The sequence below is a fragment of the Bufo bufo genome, chromosome 2 (genome assembly GCF_905171765.1).
Source record: "Bufo bufo chromosome 2, aBufBuf1.1, whole genome shotgun sequence".
Lineage (NCBI taxonomy): Eukaryota > Metazoa > Chordata > Amphibia > Anura > Bufonidae > Bufo > Bufo bufo.
Window position 1 is genome coordinate 457,107,096 of NC_053390.1, and position 19,161 is coordinate 457,126,256.

Consider the following 19,161-nt stretch of genomic DNA (forward strand, 5'->3'; position numbering starts at 1 on the left):
CCCATCAGCCAAAATCGGGGCGGGATTTTCCGAATTCCTCCCCCCCCCCTCCCCCGAGGAAAGCTACATGACAAAGCATCCGCTTTGACGTTTTTAACCCCAGGGTGATAGGTGACCACAAAATTAAATCTGGTAAAAAACAATGACCATCTTGTCTGCCTAGGGTTCAGACTCTTTGCTGATTGCTGGTAAGCCAGATTCTTATGGTCAGTAATTACCGTATTTGGATGAATCGCTCCTTCTAGCCAATGACGCCATTCCTCAAAGGCCAATTTAATGGCCAGCAACTCTCTATTCCCAACATCATAATTTCTTTCGGCAGCAGAAAGTTTCTTTGAGAAAAAAGCACACGGGCACTATTTGCTAGCAGAGGGACCCTGCGAAAAAACTGCTCCGACTCACACTTCTGACAAGTCAACCTCCACAATGAAGGGTTTAGACACCTCGGGTTGCCTCAGAATGGCAGCGGAAGCAAAACATTCCTTTATAGCAGAAAAAGCCTGTAATGCTTCTTCTGACCAGACTGAAAAGTCCACACCCTTCCTAGTCATATCAAAGGCTTGACAATAGTGGAATAATTCAGGATACATTTTCTGTAGTAATTAGTAAAACCCAAAAACCACATCAGAGCTTTCTGATTCTCCGGCCGATCCCATTCCAGTACCGCATGGACCTTTTCAGGATCCATGTGAAAACCTGAGGCAGAAAGTAAGTAACCCAGAAACTGCAGCTCCTGGACAGCAAACACACATTTCTCCAACTTAGCATACAATTTATTCTCCCGAAGGATGATCCTGATGAGTCTCCATATTGAGTGAGTAAATTAGTATGTCATCGAGGTAAATAACAACAAACCTCCTCACCAAAGGGCATGACCAGGCTCTCGAAGTGGCCCTCAGGGGTATTGAAGGCAGTCTTCCGTTTATCCCCTTCATCAACAAGGTTAACCCCTGCACCACTGTCCACAAATACTTCTAACTCAATATTTTCAAAGTCTAGCGCCACCCTGGCAGGCAGGAGAAATTGGCTACTGCAGGTAGAATACAAATATACCTTTTCTGACTCCCCATTCACGCTACCAAGGGTAATGGAACTCGTTTCATTTGAAAGAACCCCTTTTTTTTTCTTTTCCACTTTGAGGCTTCCTAAAAGGACACACATTAATGAAATGTCCTTCTTTGCCACAGAAGAAACAGAATCTTCTCTGACCTCTAGAGTTCCTATTACCAGGGCAAGAAGAGACCTGACCTAACTGCATAGGTTCATCCTCAGGCATTGGTTCAAGTGTCACTGTGCCCTGAGGGACAGGAGGAACAGTTTCCCCACATGATTGAGGGGAACCTTGCACCTCTCTCTCAGGCGTCTATCAATCTGTACGGCAAGAGACATGGCCTCCTGCAAAGAATCAGGGTTTTCATGAAATGAAAGGGCGTCTTTTAGTCTCTCAGACAGCCCCTGAAAGAACTGACTATGGAGAGCTGGGTCATTCCACTCCGAGTCAGTCACCCATCTTCTAAATTCAGCACAATTTGACTCAGCAGAACGTTCTCCCTGACTCAAGCTACGCAGCTTAGATTCAGCCAGAGAGACCCAGTCTGGATCATCATAAATCAGGCCCAGGGCTCTGAAAAATTCATCCACTGATCGGAGGGACTGAGAACCGATCGGCAGAGAAAAGGCCCAAGACTGAGCATCACCTTTTAGCAGTGAAATGATAATCCCCACTCTTTGATTTTTGTCTCCAGATGAGATCAGACATAGACGAAAATACAATCTACAAGATTCCCTGAACCGAACAAAGTTATCACTTCCCCCAGAAAACCTATCTGGGAGAGCGACCTTAGGTTCAAGACTGGCCTGGTTTCCACCAGCGGAGCCAGACGCCAGGAATCTCTGACACAGTACAACAGAATTACGGAAGTCAGCTACCTCCCAAGATAATCCCTGCATGAGATCCACCAGTGCATCAACAACTTCCATTTTGCACAGAGCAAGGAAAAAAAAATGATGGTATGGGCGGTTTATAATGTCATGGTAGGTGAGGGAAGGGAAGTAAACCAAATACAACAAAAGCAACAAAACACCAGGCTAGGCCCAAAAGCTAGGGAACAGGGATAGGTCACCACCTCACAATCCTTGAGCCTTTCCCTGACTGCTGACAACATGAGCAAATCCTTAAAGGTGGAAGTGCTCATGCGCTGGAACCTAAGCCTAGCTGAAACTGTAACAAACCCTCAGCTATGGAGCTGGAGATAAGACGATCGGTTCCTAGAGCTAGGTGCAGGAACCAGCATATTCCTGAGGCCTAGCCAAAACACACAACAAAAGGGAAGGAGTAGGACTTAGCTTAAAATGGACGGGTAGCAGGAGATCCACCAAACACCAGCTGAGAACTCCAGAAGCAAATATAAACCGCAAGGGCTATAGTGAGAGGCGGGTATAAATAGCACCACTAAATAGCTAATGAGCATAACCTGTGGGGTGGTGGGATCCTGCCCAAAACCACAACAAAGAGAAAAAGAACAATCTGTCAGATAGACTTACGTGTAGCAAGTCTGTCAGATCTTCTCAGGCCTCTCACAGGGCAGGACGTGACAGGCTGACAGTCTAACGTGTATGGGGAGCTCATGACTATCCTCCAACAAATGATGTAGGGGGAGAGAAGAATCAGGTGAAATAAACATTACATAGTTACACAATTAGTATGGCTGAAAAAAGACAGATAGTCAGGGGTACTTTCACACTTGCGGCAGAGGATTCCGGCAGGCAGTTCCGTCGCCGGAACTGCCTTTCGGATCCGGCAATCCTGACGCAAACGGATGGCATTTGTCAGATGGTTCCAGATGCGGATCCGTCTGACAAATGCATTGAAATACCGGCCTCCATCTCACCGGTGTCATCTGGAAAAACGGATCCGGTATATATTTTTTTGCATTTTTAAAGGTCTGCGCATGCGCAGACCGAAAAACGGATCCGTTTTGCCAGAAGACCTAATGCCGGATCCGGCGCTAATACATTTTAATGGAAATTAATGCTGGATTCTGGCAAGTGTTTCAGGATTTTTGGCCGAAAAAAATAAAAGAGGGACTGAACTGATGCATCCTGATGCATACCGAATGGAATGCTCTCCATTTACAATGCATTAGGATAAAACTGATCATTTTTTTTCCCGTTATTGAGCTCCTGTGACGGAACTGAACACCGGAAAAGAAAAGCGCTAATGTGAAAGTACCCTAAGTCCATCAAGTTCAACCAAGAGATGGAGAAGGTTGTGAATTTTAGGAAAAAGGAGTGAGAAAATTTTTCCCCTATCCTTTCGTTCTCCCAGGAGATAAGCCTCCAGAAGTGTCTGGCCGCACTTTTTCTCCCCATCGAAAACACACACTGAACATGTGTGTACGGTAGAGTCGGGAGGGAGTTGGTACAGACAGCTGTCGTTTGGCCAACAGCTATTGAATGTGCATAGCCCTATGGAACAGTCTCAGGCTGTTGATTATTAATTATAAAGGCTAAACTGGCCAAAAGCAATGATATTAGGAAACTAGAGTTTAAGAAAAGGTGCATTTACACTTCCCTGTTGTTGGGCAGATGATCAGGAATGCACATTCCTACGAACTTTCATTCCTGATAATCTGCCCATGATCATTTCAGGAACAAGCAAAATGTTTGTTAATTGGGTGAAATGATTTAGGTGTCCGCACCAACAATAATCAATTCTGGGTAGCATATCGTATTGTGCAAACAGCACTCTTCTCCCCAAAAACAATGAATAGGTATTTGCATGAGTGATCGTAGTAGCCATTGCTCGTCCTCATACAGTGGAGGTGATCTCTGCATGTATATGCAACTCTCACCTCATCTGATGAGCAGGCAATTGTTGGGAAGGATTGTCTGCTAGTTGGCGCAGCGTAAATGGGCCTTTAGGAAGCTGGACACCTGCTGTTGTAAAGCCTGAACAACCACTACATCCACTGCAATTAAACCATTAATGTAAAGTAGCATGCCTTAAACAAATTATCTTATTTTGTTATCTATTACAATTTTATTTCTTTAGGTTTAAAGCTGAGAGAAGAGTATTCAAACAGCTTCCCCTGCTGCTCACAGTTATTACTCTACTTGACCACACAGCAGTAAGTCTGTTTTTCATCTTCATGTTGAGAAATAAGGTTCCCAGACATTTTTAGATAAAAAAAAAATAAAAGGCATTAAAATAATTAAAGCATTCGACCTAGTTTCTATAAATTATCTCCCAGCGGCATACATGACAATAGTCACTGTGCTACAGAGAAAAGGTTGTAATAGGTAAAAATTAGGTTAGGTTAGGTTAGGTTAGTTGTTCACTAGCATTCACTGGCAGACTATTTCGACCGCCTGACAGAGTTCAATGTATCCGGCATAGCCGGATACTGCCAGCACCGCGGGAGCCAATTTACTATAATGAGGCCCGGGAGGGACCCAGCCTGTTTCCGACATTAGGCCAGACGAAAACCTCTGCAAGCATTGGGGGCCTGATGGTTCTCCGGCCCTCTTTGACTATACCGGATACGATGAACTCCTGCTGAAAGATTTTAACGCTAGTGTGCAAGTAGCCTTAAAATCACAAAAACACTTTTGAGCTAGATAACACACATTTTCCACCTCACAAGTAAATACTAAACAGTATATTTTCCTCCATTTAGTATGAAAGGACATATACTGGACTATACTGGACTATAAGCTGTCTCAGCCAATACATTTTGATTGGATTGATTTGTCCAAAAGCTTCCACCAACTCAGTACCCCCTGAAAAAGCTAACGCTGAAATGACCACCAACCTAGACCCCGTTGACTCTATACTATGTTTTGATCAAAGTTCTACAAGCATTACTTTCATTTAGACAACACTGGGATTTGTAGGCATTACATTGTAACTAGAGACAAGCAAATTTCCTGAAATTTGTTTCGGTTCCGATTCTATCCATTTGGCCATATGGAACATGATGAACAAGGCAGGAGATGTGTAGCTGTGTAGGAGGAGAAGTAGTAGCATTATTAACAGCAGTACAGTAAGGAGCATAATGGACAGACAGGTCAGCAGTGGCATCAGCGAGTTGCCACTGTCAGCAATTGCAGATCTATTCATTGGCATCAGGAGAAGGTTTGCGAAAATCCTCACAGATCCATGCCTGATTCATTTTCACAAATGTAAGGTTTTACATACTTGTGGAGGGCAATTTTATCTGCTTCAGTCTAACAATGCGACCTGCGGCACTGACTACCCTGTCTGACAGTACACCGATGGCAAACTGGGCAGTTCCTGCCACTGGTCCAATTGACTGACCCAGAAGTCCATAAGGTCAGGGATCAGGGTATTTGCCAGAGAAAGAGACAGTCCAAGTGGATCTGGTAATTTAGGCATTTTGTATCCATTTGCTGATGTGCGTCAGGTTGGCTTAGCAGTTGAAAAAACTTCCATCATGCTCAACAGACTGTATTGGTTGTTGCTGGTGCTGCTGCAGTGGAAAGATGACTCAGCAGGGAATGGTGAGGGGCCTACTAGTCATACATGAGCCCAGCAGACATCTGCTCAGTGAAGGCTGGGGGAAGCCGGGTACTGATCGTATCCTGGTAACAGGCCAATGTTGCCTCCCTTTCAGAATCGGGTAGGAGGTCACCTACTTTCTTTTTACAACAAAGTTCTAAAAGCATGGCTATACAATAGGCACCCCTTTATTTGATGTTAACAATAAGCTTGTCAGCAAGAAAGCAACTAAACATATAGCTTGCCATGCTTGCCAGTGTGCCTGAGGACCTAGTTGTTTGGTTATCTGCCCTGCGTTATGATGTTTATTCATGGCCAGCATTGTCATCACTATCATGATTATAGATGAGCGAAGTTATCAAAAACTTGATTCGGCCACTTCGCCGAATTTCACAAAGAAATTTGATTAGTTACAAATTACTTTGTCATGAATCGCATTCCATTGTATGTAGCGGGTGCAATGACGGGGAACGGCGGTGATTTGATTTCAGTTTGCTTATCACTAATTATGATCATCATCAAGTGTGCCACAAGGTGTGCCAGCCTTGTTCCCTAGCTGGCACACGATGACGTCTTTCGGGTTTAGAGAAGACGTCATCGGCGCAGGCGCACTAAGGAAGTGCTGAGGAAGCGAGCGTCCTTCTTTCAGAGCGCCTGCGCTGAATGAAGACACGTAAGGCGCAGGCACGGGATTTGAATTGCAGACAGGGCCAGCCGGAGGAGGAGAGCGCTTGCTGGCCCTGTCAATCAACAGGAGGAGGGGTGTTTTTTTGAAAGGAGGATGCGGCGGCTACCAGCAAGTAACCTCCCTACTTGCTGGTAGCGAGGTAATTAACATATTATAAAGGTGCGGTTTTTAAAGAAACTAAGCCACAGAAAAAGGTAAGAGCACTATATATTGAATAATCGCACTATAAGGATTTTAATTAGCCCAAAAATAGAAAATGACTTTTGGGGAGTGACAGAAGCCCTTTAACCCCTTAAGGACCGGGCTCATTTTCACCTTAAGGACCAGGCCATTTTTTGCAAATCTGACCAGTGTCACTTTAAGTGCTCATAACTTTAAAACGCTTTGACTTACCCAGGCCGTTCTGAGATTGTTTTTTCGTCACATATTGTACTTCATGACACTGCTAAAATTGGGTCAAAAAAGTTAATTTTTTTGCATAAAAAAATACAATTTTTACCGTAAATTTTGAAAAATTAGCAAATTTCAAATTTTCAGTTTCTCTACCTCTGTAATACATAGTAATACCCCCAAAAATTGTGATGACTTTACATTCCCCATATGTCTACTTCATGCTTGAATTGTTTTGGGAATGATATTTTATTTTTTGGGGATGTTACAAAGCTTAGAAGTTTAGAAGCAAATTTTGAAATTTTCAGAAATCTTCAAAATCCCACTTTTTATGGACCAGTTCAGGTTTGAAGTCATATTGTGAGGCTTAGATAATAGAAACCTCCCAAAAAACCCCATTCTAGAAACTACACCCCTCAAGGTATTCAAAACTGTTTTTTCAAACTTTATTAACCCTTTAGGTCTTCCACAAGAGTTAATGGCAGATGGAGAAACAATTTTGAAATTTATATTTTTTGGAAAATTTTCCAATATAATCCATTTTTTCCAGGAGCAAAACAAAGGTTAACTGCCAAACAACACTCAAAATGGGTTGCCCTGATTCTGTAGTTTGCAAAAACACCCCATATGTGGTCGTAAACTACTGTTTGGCCGAACGGTAGCACATAGAAGGAGGGGAACACCATATGGGTTTTAGAAGGCAGATTTGGCAGGACTGGTTTTGTTTATACCATGTCCCATTTGAAGCCCCCTGTTGCACCCCTAGAATAGAAATCTCAAAAAAGTGACTCCATCTAAGAAAGTACACCCCTCAAGGTATTCAAAACTGGGTTTACAAACTTTGTTAACCCTTTAGGTGTTCCACAAGAGTTAATGGCAGATGGAGAAACAATTTTGAAATTTCTATTTTTTGGAAAATTTTCCAATATAATCAATTTTTTCCAGGAGTAAAACAAGGGTTAACTGCCAAACAACACTCAAAATGGGTTGCCCTGATTCTGTAGTTTGCAAAAACACCCCATATGTGGTCGTAAACTACTATTTGGCTAAACGGCAGGACATAGAAGAAGGGGAACGTCATATGGTTTTTGGAAGGCAGATTTTGCTGGACTGGTTTATTGACACCATGTACCCTTTCAAGGCCCCTGATGCACCCCTAGAGTAGAAACTCCATAAAAGTGACCCCATCTAGGAAACTACGGGATAAGGTGGTTGTTGTTTTGGGACTATTTTTGGGGTAAATTTGATTTTTGGTTGCTCTATATTACTCTTTTTTGAGGCAATGTAACAAAAAAATTTAATTCTAAAATTGTTTCTACATTCACTATTTGGTTTTGTGGAACACCTAAAGGGTTAACATAGTTTGTAAAGTAACTTTTGAATACCTTGAGGGGTGTAGTTTCTTAGATGGGGTCACTTTTTTGGAGTTTCTAGTCTAGGCTACATCAGGGGGGGCTTCTAATGGGACATGGTGTCAAAAAAAAAAACTGTCCATCAAAATCTGCCTTCCAGAAACCATATGGAGTTCCCTTCGTTCTATGCCCTGCCGTGCGGCTATATAACCATTTACGACCACATATGGGGTGTTTCTGCAAACTACAGAATCGGGGCAATAAATATTTAGTTTTGTTTGGCTGTTAACCCTTGCTTTATTACCGGCAAAATGGATTCAAATTGAAATTTTGCCCAAAAATGGGTGTTTTGGCACAGTTTTTATTTTATATTTTTAACACCGTTCATCCGAGGCGTTTGGTCAAAAGTTATTTTTATAGCGACGACTTTTACGCACGCGACGATGCCCAATATGTATGGCTCTCAGACTTTGGAGACACTAAGCAGGCATCCTAAAACTGCGGCCCTCCAGATATTGTAAAACTACAATTCCCACCATGCCCTGCTGATGGCTGTAGGTTGTCTGGGCATGCTGGGAGTTATAGTTTTACAACATCTGGAGGGCCGCAGTTTGAGGATGCCTGCTCTAAAACTAATATTTTTTGGGGAAAGAAAAATTGTTTCCGTGTCTCCAAAGTCTGAGAGCCATAGTGTTTTATGTTCTCTAGTGGACTGTTGAGGATTATAAAAATTTAGTACTCCATGGAAGTGTGATACTCCCTGAAGCAATTGATAATGCAGAGGCCCGGATGATCGGGGCAAGTGTCACATTGAGTAGTGGTGTCCTTCCGTATCCCCCTCTTGTGACACACTCTGCACTTTTTTTGGGTTCGTCCCTTCTTTCCAGTATGGGGGACCACACCTGGAAAGTGTTGGCCAGGGACGATCCGGGCGCCTCCAATTCCCGAGGTACTCCGGCCTGCTCTTTCCCGGTCCGAAAAGATCAGGTCCTTGAGGACTGCCTCATAGAACTGGAGGAATGTCCCTGTGCTGCCAGCGCTTCGGGATAGTACAAAAGAGTTGTACATGGCAACCTGTACCAAGTAGACCGCAACTTTTTTGTACCATGCCCGGGTTTTGCGCATGGCATTATATGGCGTGAGGACTTGATCAGAGAGATCAACTCCTCCCATATACCGATTGTAGTCGACGATACAATCGGGCTTGAGGACCGTTGCCGCGGTACCTCGCACAGGGACAGGGGTGGTGCCGTTACCGTGGATTGTGGACAGCATAAGGACATCCCTCTTGTCCTTATACCTGACCAGCAACAGGTTTCCACTGGTAAGGGCACGGGTCTCACCCCTGGGGATAGGTACCTGGAGGGGGTAGGCAGGGAGGCCGCGTTGATTTTTCCGCACGGTCCCACAAGCGAACGTGGATCTGGCGGCAAGGGACCTGAACAAGGGAATGCTGGTATAAAAGTTATCCACGTACAAGTGGTAACCATTATCCAGCAGTGGGTACATAAGGTCCCACACGAGTTTCCCGCTAACACCCAGAGTGGGGGGACATTCTGGGGGTTCAATACGGGAATCTCGCCCCTCGTACACACGAAATTTGTAAGTGTACCCTGAGGCACTCTCACAAATTTTGTATAGCTTCACGCCATTCCTCGCCCGCTTTGTGGGAATGTATTGGCGGAAACTGAGTCTCCCCTTGAACGCAACGAGAGACTCATCAACCGCAACCTCCCTTCCAGGTACGTAGGCCTGCTGAAATGTGGCCCCAAAGTGATCGATGACCGGCCGTATCTTATACAGCCGGTCATAGGCAGGATCACTTCGGGGGGGACATGCTGCATTATCGGAATAATGCAGACATTTCCGGATGGTCTCAAACCGGTGACGTATCATGACCATACTGTACAGTGGGGTCTGGTATAGGACGTCCCCACTCCAGTATTGCCTGACACTGGGTTTTTGGACTAGACCCATATGCAGCACGAGGCCCCAAAATGTCCTCATTTCGGCTGCACTGACCGGCGTCCAGCCACCGGGTCTAGCCAAAACTGAGCCTGGGTTTTGAGCGACGAACTGTTGGGCGTACAGATTCGTCTGCTCCACCATCAAATTCACCAGTGAGTTACTGAAAAAAAAACTAAAATAGTCTATTTCAGTAAACCCCACTGTGGGAATCTGGATTCCAGGATTGCCAGCAAAATCCGGAATCTCAGGCTCAAAGTCCACTGGGGGACACCAGCTAAGTTCATCGGCAGGGGGCTCCGGTGGACTTATTTGGTGGGCCGGGAAACCAGTACGAACCCCAGGGCGGCTCGTACTAGGGTGGGCCACAGGATCCCTAGCATGTGGGGCCCCTGGCTCCGCCTGGCGGCGTCTCCGCCGCCTTGGTGGCTCATCGTCATCAGATGATGATGAGGAGGATGCGGATGATAAAAGGAATGTGGGGTCATCCTCATCCTCACTGGGGCTCTCAGAGTCGGAGGCAATCTGGGCGTATGCCTCCTCGGCCGAGAACATCCGGCGGGCCATGGGTGTGTGTGCGTGTAGGTGTGCGTGTGTGGCAAACTTTATTAAATGTGCGTGTGTGTGGGGGCAACGGGTGTTCGCGTACTAAAAAGTCCAGGCAAAAAAATGGGCAAGTGTTAGAAAAAAAAAAAGTTAAAACTTGCTGATCAGCGGTACAACGCTGATCAGCGGTCGGTGGGGTGGTGGGGCGGGCGATGCGCTAACAGTGGACGGACGCTAAAAAGTGCCGGCCAGTCAGCGCACGCAGAAAAAAAAAAGTGGTGGTGAGGGGGGGAGGCTGGTGGGGGGTGGGGGGGGGCAGGTGGGTAAGGGGGGCTGGTGGGGGGGGGCAAGTGGCAGGAGGGGTCTGGGTTAGGGTTAGATGGAAGTTTGGAAGTTTGGAATAAAAGTACTTTTTTTTTTTTTTTTCTAACTTACTTTTCCCTTCTTTCCCTGCCTAACGGTGCCTCTCCCTCACTGACCCTAACCTACCTGGGTGGCGATGGGTGCAGGAGGGTGATGGATTCCGATTAGGGGGACACAGGAGCTGGTGCTGGACGATGCTGCACGGTCAGGGTGCTGGACAGGAAGAGGAGGGGAGAGAGGAGCGCAGGAAGTTTGAATCTCGCGCCTCTCTCCCCTGCACCAATCAGCACCCTGGACAGCGGCATTCAGCACCAGGGCCAGCACCGCCTCTCCAAATCCTCAGACTGCGATAGGTGGTGTATAATTACGCCACCGATCGCAGTCTTTTTCCGGTTCATCGGGTCACAGGACACCCGAATGGACCGGAAACGCAGAAAACCGCAGGTCTGAATTGACCTGCGGTTTTCTGCGATCGCCGATACGGGGGGGTCAAATGACCCCCCCCTGCATTGTTACGGGATGCCGGCTGAATGATTTCAGCCGAAATCCCATTCCGATTAACCCCTGCGGCGCCGGAGTTCCGATTTTAAGTCAGGACGTACCGGTACGTCCTCGGTCCTTAAGGACTCGGGAAATAGGGCGTACCGGTACGTCCTAGGTCCTTAAGGGGTTAAGCTGTCTTATTCACATGTCAGTGTTTTAGTCAGTGATTTCCATCAGTGATTGTCAGCCAAAACCAGGATTGGAGCCTCCATAGACATAAGGTATGAGAAGGGAAAGATCTGCACCTGTTCTGTGTTTAGAGACACACCCAGTTTTGTCTCAAAATCACTGATAGAAATCACTGACTGAAAACTGATGTGTGAATAAGGCATTAGGTGAGATGTCCAGTGGGAAATGTGTTGCTTGATGCACAATAGCAAATTACCTGCTGTGTGGCTTCTTTTTCTCAGGTTCATAAGACGGCATGGCAACGCTTCATCTTACACATACGATAGGAGACCCTGTTTCTGTTCGGGATGGGAAGATGGAGGACATGGAGGAGGTGTAAAAGTGCCTGGTGTGGGAACTAGACCTGCACAACCATGGAGATAATAGTAGCATCCACGGTACTTCAGTAACCAATATCCAGCACTCGAGAGTAAAACCATAACTTCTTTATTTCATCACTTAAAATTGCTCCATAGACATATTGCAAGGACAGTCAACACGTTTCGATCGACTATCAATCTTAATCATGACATGCAAATACTGAGAAAGTGCTCCATTTAAAACCAAGGTAAGGATGATGTTCTCTCCTCCAAATTTCGGGTGTGATTGTGATCACCTGGTGGTGAATCAAACAGAAGGGAAACAAGTATACATAACTTCATACAACACTGTCACTGCGCGCAAAATATAAACCCAGTGGCCCTTGAAAGACATGTACTGTTCCTAGCCGTAACTGCTGCTCCATGTAGCTGATAATGTTGATGCTGGTGTGCAACTTGATACAGAGCAACCATTCCAAGTAGCAGGCAACGTTCTCCGCCATGTGAGAGTACAAGGGAGGGGTGACCTTTTTTGAGAAATAATGCAGGCCAAGTATCTTCTATTGAGGCTGAGCACATGCCATCAGTTGCCTAACTCCTTAGTGACCAACCTGTTTTGAGCCTTACTGACCAAGTGTTGCATCCCAAGACCCATAACTTTTTTCTTTTATGGGGCAACTTGTACTTTTCATTGGTATCATTTTGGGGTAAATAACACTTTTTGTTATTAAGTTTTTCTGTGGCAACTAAGAATAAATGATCAATTCTGGCATTTTTTATTTTTTTTACGGCGTTCACCGTAGGGGATAATTTATATGATATTTGTATAGAGCTGGTCGTTACGGATGTGGCGATACCAAACATGTGGGGGAGATTTTATTTTTGCAATTTTTTTCATTGAAAAGCATATTTTCAATGGAAAAAAAGTGTATTATTTTAATTGGAACTTGTTGATATTTAATAAATGGGTTAATTTTTAACCACTTAATAGTCCCACAATGGGAATGTAACATGTAACACTTAATTTTAATGTCAGTGCTATACTGACATTGACCAGCAGGCTGCGCCAAAGAGGCACAGCCTGCTGGGGAACACTCAAGGCTGGCTTGGGGCCTACACCAGGTCCCAGCCAGCCTATACACACATTGACTCAACTACATTTGCGGAGTGCAGATGGGATTAAAGTCACTGGAATCCACTAAGGCTACTTTCACACTGGCGTTTCTGGGTCCGCTTGTGAGATCCGTTTCAGGGCTCTCACAAGTAGCCCAAAAGGATCCGTTCAGAATGCATCAGTTTGCCTCCGTTCAGCCTCCATTCCGCTCTGGAGGCGGACACCAAAACGCTGCTTGCACCTAACGCAGGTGTGAAAGTAGCCTAAGTAGTATGGCAGTGGTTGCACCGCCATCCAGATGCCAATTCACTTTTCACACAAGTGGATTACTAGGCGTGCAATGTTGTTTGACGATGCATCGGAGGAAGTGGATGCAGAAGGAGCAGTAGCAGATAATGTTAATACTTAAAAAACTGTGATGGTTTTGTCAATTGACAATGTTGTGAAAAATCCTCACACAGGAAATGCCTGCACAGAGCAGCCACCACACAAGCTTGCACTTTGCATCACAGATTCTTTGAACCCTACTCCAACAACAGCGGCATCACCTGCTCCTGAAGTGATCAGTGGATGCAGATCTGCCCCAGCAGGTTTTTATGATGTGTACATCATACGGACCTCCCGAGCTGCCAAGCTGCCTCATGCTGTAAGGTGGTGTGATGCAATAAACAGCAGGGGCCCTTATAAAAAAGGACTGTAGGGTGACATCTAGGATGAGCTTGTGAAATGAATAGGACAGAAAGCTGTAATTATCCTGCACTGCAGCTGCAATGTGGAAGTCATGCATGTAAACTTTGAAGAGGATGCAGCGCTCACATGAATGCCCTAACTCCTTCAGACAGCTGATTGGGGTGGGGTGCTGGGATGCGGACCCCACTGATCTGATATTGATGAGCTATCCTGATAAAAAGCAGCATGGAAGCATAGTCCTGTGCATGGTGTAAGGCCAGCTTTAGATCAACTACGAGAACTCAATGGGGATTTCTCAGTGAATAGGTTCTTCTGTGATAAGATAAATATATCCGATATAACAAATACATTTCTGTGCCAAAAGTACCCCAAAATTGTGAGCACCAAAAACTGTTGGTGTAAAGTTAGAGAAGAGCCTCTAAAGATGCACCAAATGTCTCACGCAACATGAACCACTTTGATGCATTTGGTTCAATTTACACTGTCCATTAGGATTAGTAAATCTTCCTCACAGTCTCTTCTCTTCTGTGTAAGGCCAACCCCTGTTTCAGTGCATCTAAAATGAAGACATTTTGCAGACAGTCTGACCTCTGCATCTCTATGGTAAAAGACAGCAAAACCAGGCTGCCCTCTACTGGAACAGCCTACAGGACCCTCTGCTGCATAAGTGAACATACCCTAACTGGTTTGGTTCTTCTATTACCTCTTTAAATGCCCTGGAGCAATAAAAAATAGCTTTGAAGATGAGCATAACCTATAAAACATATGTACGTTATACGTGAGTAATAATAGTGAAATATCTATTAAATCTTTAGAACTTATTTTTCTCACCCAAAATAAGATAATATCATAATAAATATGGATAAGGAATAATATAAAAATAATTAGAGGGGTTAACCACCTTTTAGGGGCTTATTGTCAAACCCCACTTCCTGGACAGACTTACAATGGGGAGCATATTTGCCTGTTTTTCACCCTGGGTCTGGGCTCCTTCGCTCCCCGGGCTTGGCTACCTTGCTTGGAGCAGGTAAATATGCTTCCCTTTGCGGGTCTCGCCAGGAGGGGGGATTTCTCAAAACAAAAAAATCCCAAATGGTGGCCAACCATTTTAAGATCTACTATATCTGTGTTCCTCAAGTCCATTCCTAAGGGCCCACCTACCAGTCATGATTTGCGAATATCCCACACAATTAATACCTGTGGTAAGTCCTGATGCACTAAGGGAATCCTGAAAACATGACCGGTAAGTGGAGTTTATATGAGTAAATCTCTTCTTCCAAGTTATCTGTAATGTTACCTACCAATAAATGAGTTCATCTTTATTCTAAAGGTGCCCATACACCTTCAGTAGCTATGAGCCGAATGTCTATTTGGCTGACAGCTATTCTTCCTGACTCCCCAATACACCTGTGTTCAGTTTGGCGGAATGTGCATGTGTCTTCAACAGGAAAAGGGGAGTAAGCTGCAGATCAGCTGAATATCTCTTGTTGTGACTCATTTCCCTTGGGAACAGAAGCATCAGAAGTTGGAATTAGGCCCAATTCTGGCAAATGGGAGAGTGCGTGGGTAGGCCGTGTTAGGCCTCGAAACTAGTTGCCTCCACAGATACAGCTGAATAGTGCGACGGGGAACAGGAACCAATGGTTCCTAGCCCCGCTGCTCACTCTCATGGGCCACAGGTACTCTCAGAGCATTGTTGTAGTAATGAAGGCACTCTTGGAGAAAATAACAATTGGTGGAACTTTTCGGAGCACTATTAGTATTGGGGCTATCTCCATAGCATTAGTATGTCTGTAGCATAGTATTTGGGGGCATTGGGGAGCACAGCAGGCACAGTATTGGGGATGCCAGCAAGATAGCACTGTTGGGGCACCAGGAGAGGAAGGATGTTGGAAACGTGAGGAAACTAATGTCTGTGCAGAGACGAGACATGGCTGAAAGATGTCATTATAGTCTGCATTCAATGAAAAAAATAAGGAAAGAGATCAGCTACATTAGAGGAAAGTCTGTGGATGTAAAACCTGGATATTTATTAGTGGTGAATATATTGTCAATCCAAATGTACCATTAGTATTTGGGGCATATGGGAGGGGCGCAAAAATATTGTACATTCACCACACAACAAGTGGGCCCGTCTGCTTTAAAATGTCAGGGCTGAATTTCAGTCCTTGTCCAGCACTGGTTGAAATTTAACATTCCAAATCCTTCTATCTTCCAACATCATCTGTTGGGACAAGAATTGGCATATCTGCATACACATACCATTGGCCTACTTTACTCTTATGTGTATGGGCACCGTATGTCATTCTGTGACACACCTGAGAAATTACCATCAGTAAGATCCTCAACCTCTTATAAAGCAAAATAATTCAGCTAGAAATGGCTGCAGAAATACACCAGGTACAAGCGTTCATGAACGCACAAAGGCTGCAGGCAATGCAGCCACATAAACAGATTTCTAGCAGAGCTTGTATGTATCCAGTACATACGTTTCCTGTAGGACATTGTTTATTCTGAAATAATCATTCTCATTTTATTGACTACTAGGTATAAAGTACTGCAATATGTAACCATTCACTCCCTGCACAATCCGAGCCGTCTCCAACATGTTTTTTATTTTGTTGTGCAGCCATTCCTATAAATAGGTGCTGCATTTATCCATCCCACCGCAATATAGGTACAGTGCACGCTCAGTGATATTCCATAGCAGCTGTGACATTCACACTAGGGATGTACAAATGAACACCCACTGTGAACATGAGAAGATGGAGAATCAGAAATGGCAAGCCAAACAAAGACTCAAACTATAGTGTAGAGAGGTGGCAATGGCAGGACGCCAGGAGTAACCACCTGCTCCTTTCAGTGGCCACCATCTTAATTCTAAATGGCACTGAAATGGTTAAATCTCACTACATGGGGGGAGGATGCAGAAGCATGGACAGGACAGATACACGCATTTTGCTTTACTGCGTGTGTGTGTATGTATATATATATATATTATAGCCTAAACATAAATGAGATAAATATAGATAGATGGATAAATAGATGATAGATTGATAGAGAGATAGATATGATGCATCAGGGCACTTACTTCTGAGGAGCTCTTAAGCTTGAAGGTGAGCTGACACTGTTGGCTGCAGGAATTGATGTCTCCTAGCTGGGAGTCAAAAGGGTCCCCTGCACTGACAGCAGACACTATGACTATGAGTGACAGCAGAAGGCTCAGGTCACAGCTCCAGTGTTCAGGGGCTCCCATCCTGCAGGGTTTATATAGCAACCAGGAGCAGATGCTCATCCGGAGAGATACAGAGAGGAGAGTGCTGCACAATGTCAGAGAGGCTCTGACGTCATGTGCACAGTGCAAAGGACTCTGGGAGAGAGAAGGAGGGGTAGACATACTAGGCACTGCTCTGGTGGGCGATGGAGTGACTGCTGTACATGTGTTTATGCCTTGTCATTATATGGAGCTATAGCAGATACATATGCAGTATTCTTACTGGTCGGCTATTAACCCTTTCACAAGCCATTTGAAACATCATCACTAATTAGAATTGGGATTGTATTATTTCTCATTGTATGCGCCTATGCTCATTTATTTTATGAAAACAAAATTAAAATGTAGTGTTGAAATTAAGTTTTGTGGCTACACACCATAAAATTTAATTTCAGCGGGACCTGATTAGATTCTTGCTTGTCAGATATTATAAACCTCAGTTGCCGGATTACAGGAAGTTCATAAAGAGGCAAACACTGCACAATTCGAAATGCTATTATAATAAAAGATCATTTTCAAATTTTTCAAATTTAGGTTTGTGACAAAAACTATCACGAGGACAGTTTTAAGCCCTTCTCGCAAGACAGCATACATATACAGCACAGCTGGTCGGTACTTCACACAAGTAAATCCTCACACAACTTCGTCAACTGAAAAAGACACAAATTATTTTTCTTAAAGTGATTTTATAATGCCAAATAAAGATGAGCAAATTTCTTGAAACTTGTTTTGGTTCCAATTCTATTGATTTGTCCATCAGATTCAATTCTGAAAAATTCGACCTGAATCAAAAGTTCCCCAATTCCCTTTCCACATGCAGGGTGCGCTGCTTACCCTGCCATTGTCCTCTCAGACATTCCCACACACCCATACTGAATGCAGGCACTTGAAAATTAATAATGTGATAGGAAGGTTCAGTCAAGCACCAAGTATGGTGGCTACCACAATGTGCTGCAGAGGGGCTGCTTTATAGTGGGCCATCTAGACTACTGTCTGGGACAGTTCCCTTTGTGTCATGTAGAGGAGAGCACGCTCCCCACGTGCGTGCCGACATTCAAGTAGCATATGCTCACCTATCTCACCCCTTTACTTACAGCACAGCCGCTACAATCCTTCTGGCTGGATTTCATTTAATTGGCTGGAGTGATGATGTGTCGGTATGCTCCACATGACTGCTGCAGCCAATTACTGGCCTCAATGGTCATGTGCCGTATAGCACTGTGGTCAGTGATTGGCTAAATTGATGTCTGGGATATACTGTCATGGATGCGGTGTGGGTGGGAAACTCCACACCGAGCACAGGAGAAAAGGGGACAGGAACTAGGTCTGGAAACTAGGAAAAAGGAGAGGGTCACCTCCTAGAACAACCCTAATCCAAATCTGACTACCTATCAGTATGAACTGACCTCGATGGTGGGAAAGGTCATACACAGGAACCTAGATCCCTAACACTCCCTGTAGGGCCCTGGTATAGTGACAGGATTTGAAACAACCTATTCCTGCACCAGAAGGATAAACAGGAGTCTCTCTCAGGCCTAGATACAAAAGACAGGGAAATGTAACAAATGAAATTCAAATAGGAAAGACGACACTTAATTTCACGTGGAGCAAAGGCAGCGCCAGGAGCTCAACCGAGATCCAACAACCAGCTAGCCCAGAGTCCAGAAACTGAAGCTATAAACCACACCCCCAGAAGGGGTAAGCAGTTAAATGACCAAACCAACAACACCTGCAAGAAGTTTGGTCATGACCAAAACAACACAGACACAAAGGATCCACAAGGAACCAGTCAGATTAACCCACGTGTTTCCAGTCTCTCTGACCTCCTGGCACCTGTCACGGGAGTGTTCGTAACAGTACCCCCCCTCTTTTACAGGTGACCTCCGGGCACCCAGGACCGATCTTATCCGGGCGAGACTTGTGAAAGTGTTTCACCAAGCAACTGGCATTCACGTCGGATGCCGGTACCCACATCCTCTCTTCTGGTCCATAACCCTTCCAGTGAACAAGATACTGAAGAGGTCCATGGAGAACTCGAGAGTCAATTATCTTAGCGATCTGAAATTCCAAACTACCGTACACCATGATAGGAGCAGGTGGCAAGGAAGACGGCACCAAAGGTTCAACATATATCTTCAACAAAGATTTGTGAAACACATCAAAGGGTCCTTCAGCCTCTCAGATAATCCCTGACAGAACTGACTACGGAGAGGCGGATCCTAGCCCA

The 19,161-nt window shown here is 44.8% G+C and overlaps 1 protein-coding gene across 2 annotated transcripts in view; it reads right to left on the minus strand.

Moving 5' to 3' along the window:
- Nucleotides 1-16,998, minus strand: part of TMEM59L (transmembrane protein 59 like) — a 106,080-nt gene extending 89,082 nt beyond the window's left edge. For both annotated transcript variants that reach the window (XM_040417623.1, XM_040417622.1), the window contains exon 1: nucleotides 16,752-16,998. In XM_040417623.1, the coding sequence (XP_040273557.1) occupies nucleotides 16,752-16,955 (204 nt within the window). In that variant the 5' untranslated portion in view covers nucleotides 16,956-16,998. The remainder of the gene's footprint in view (nucleotides 1-16,751) is intronic.
- Between the last annotated feature and the right edge of the window lie 2,163 nt (nucleotides 16,999-19,161).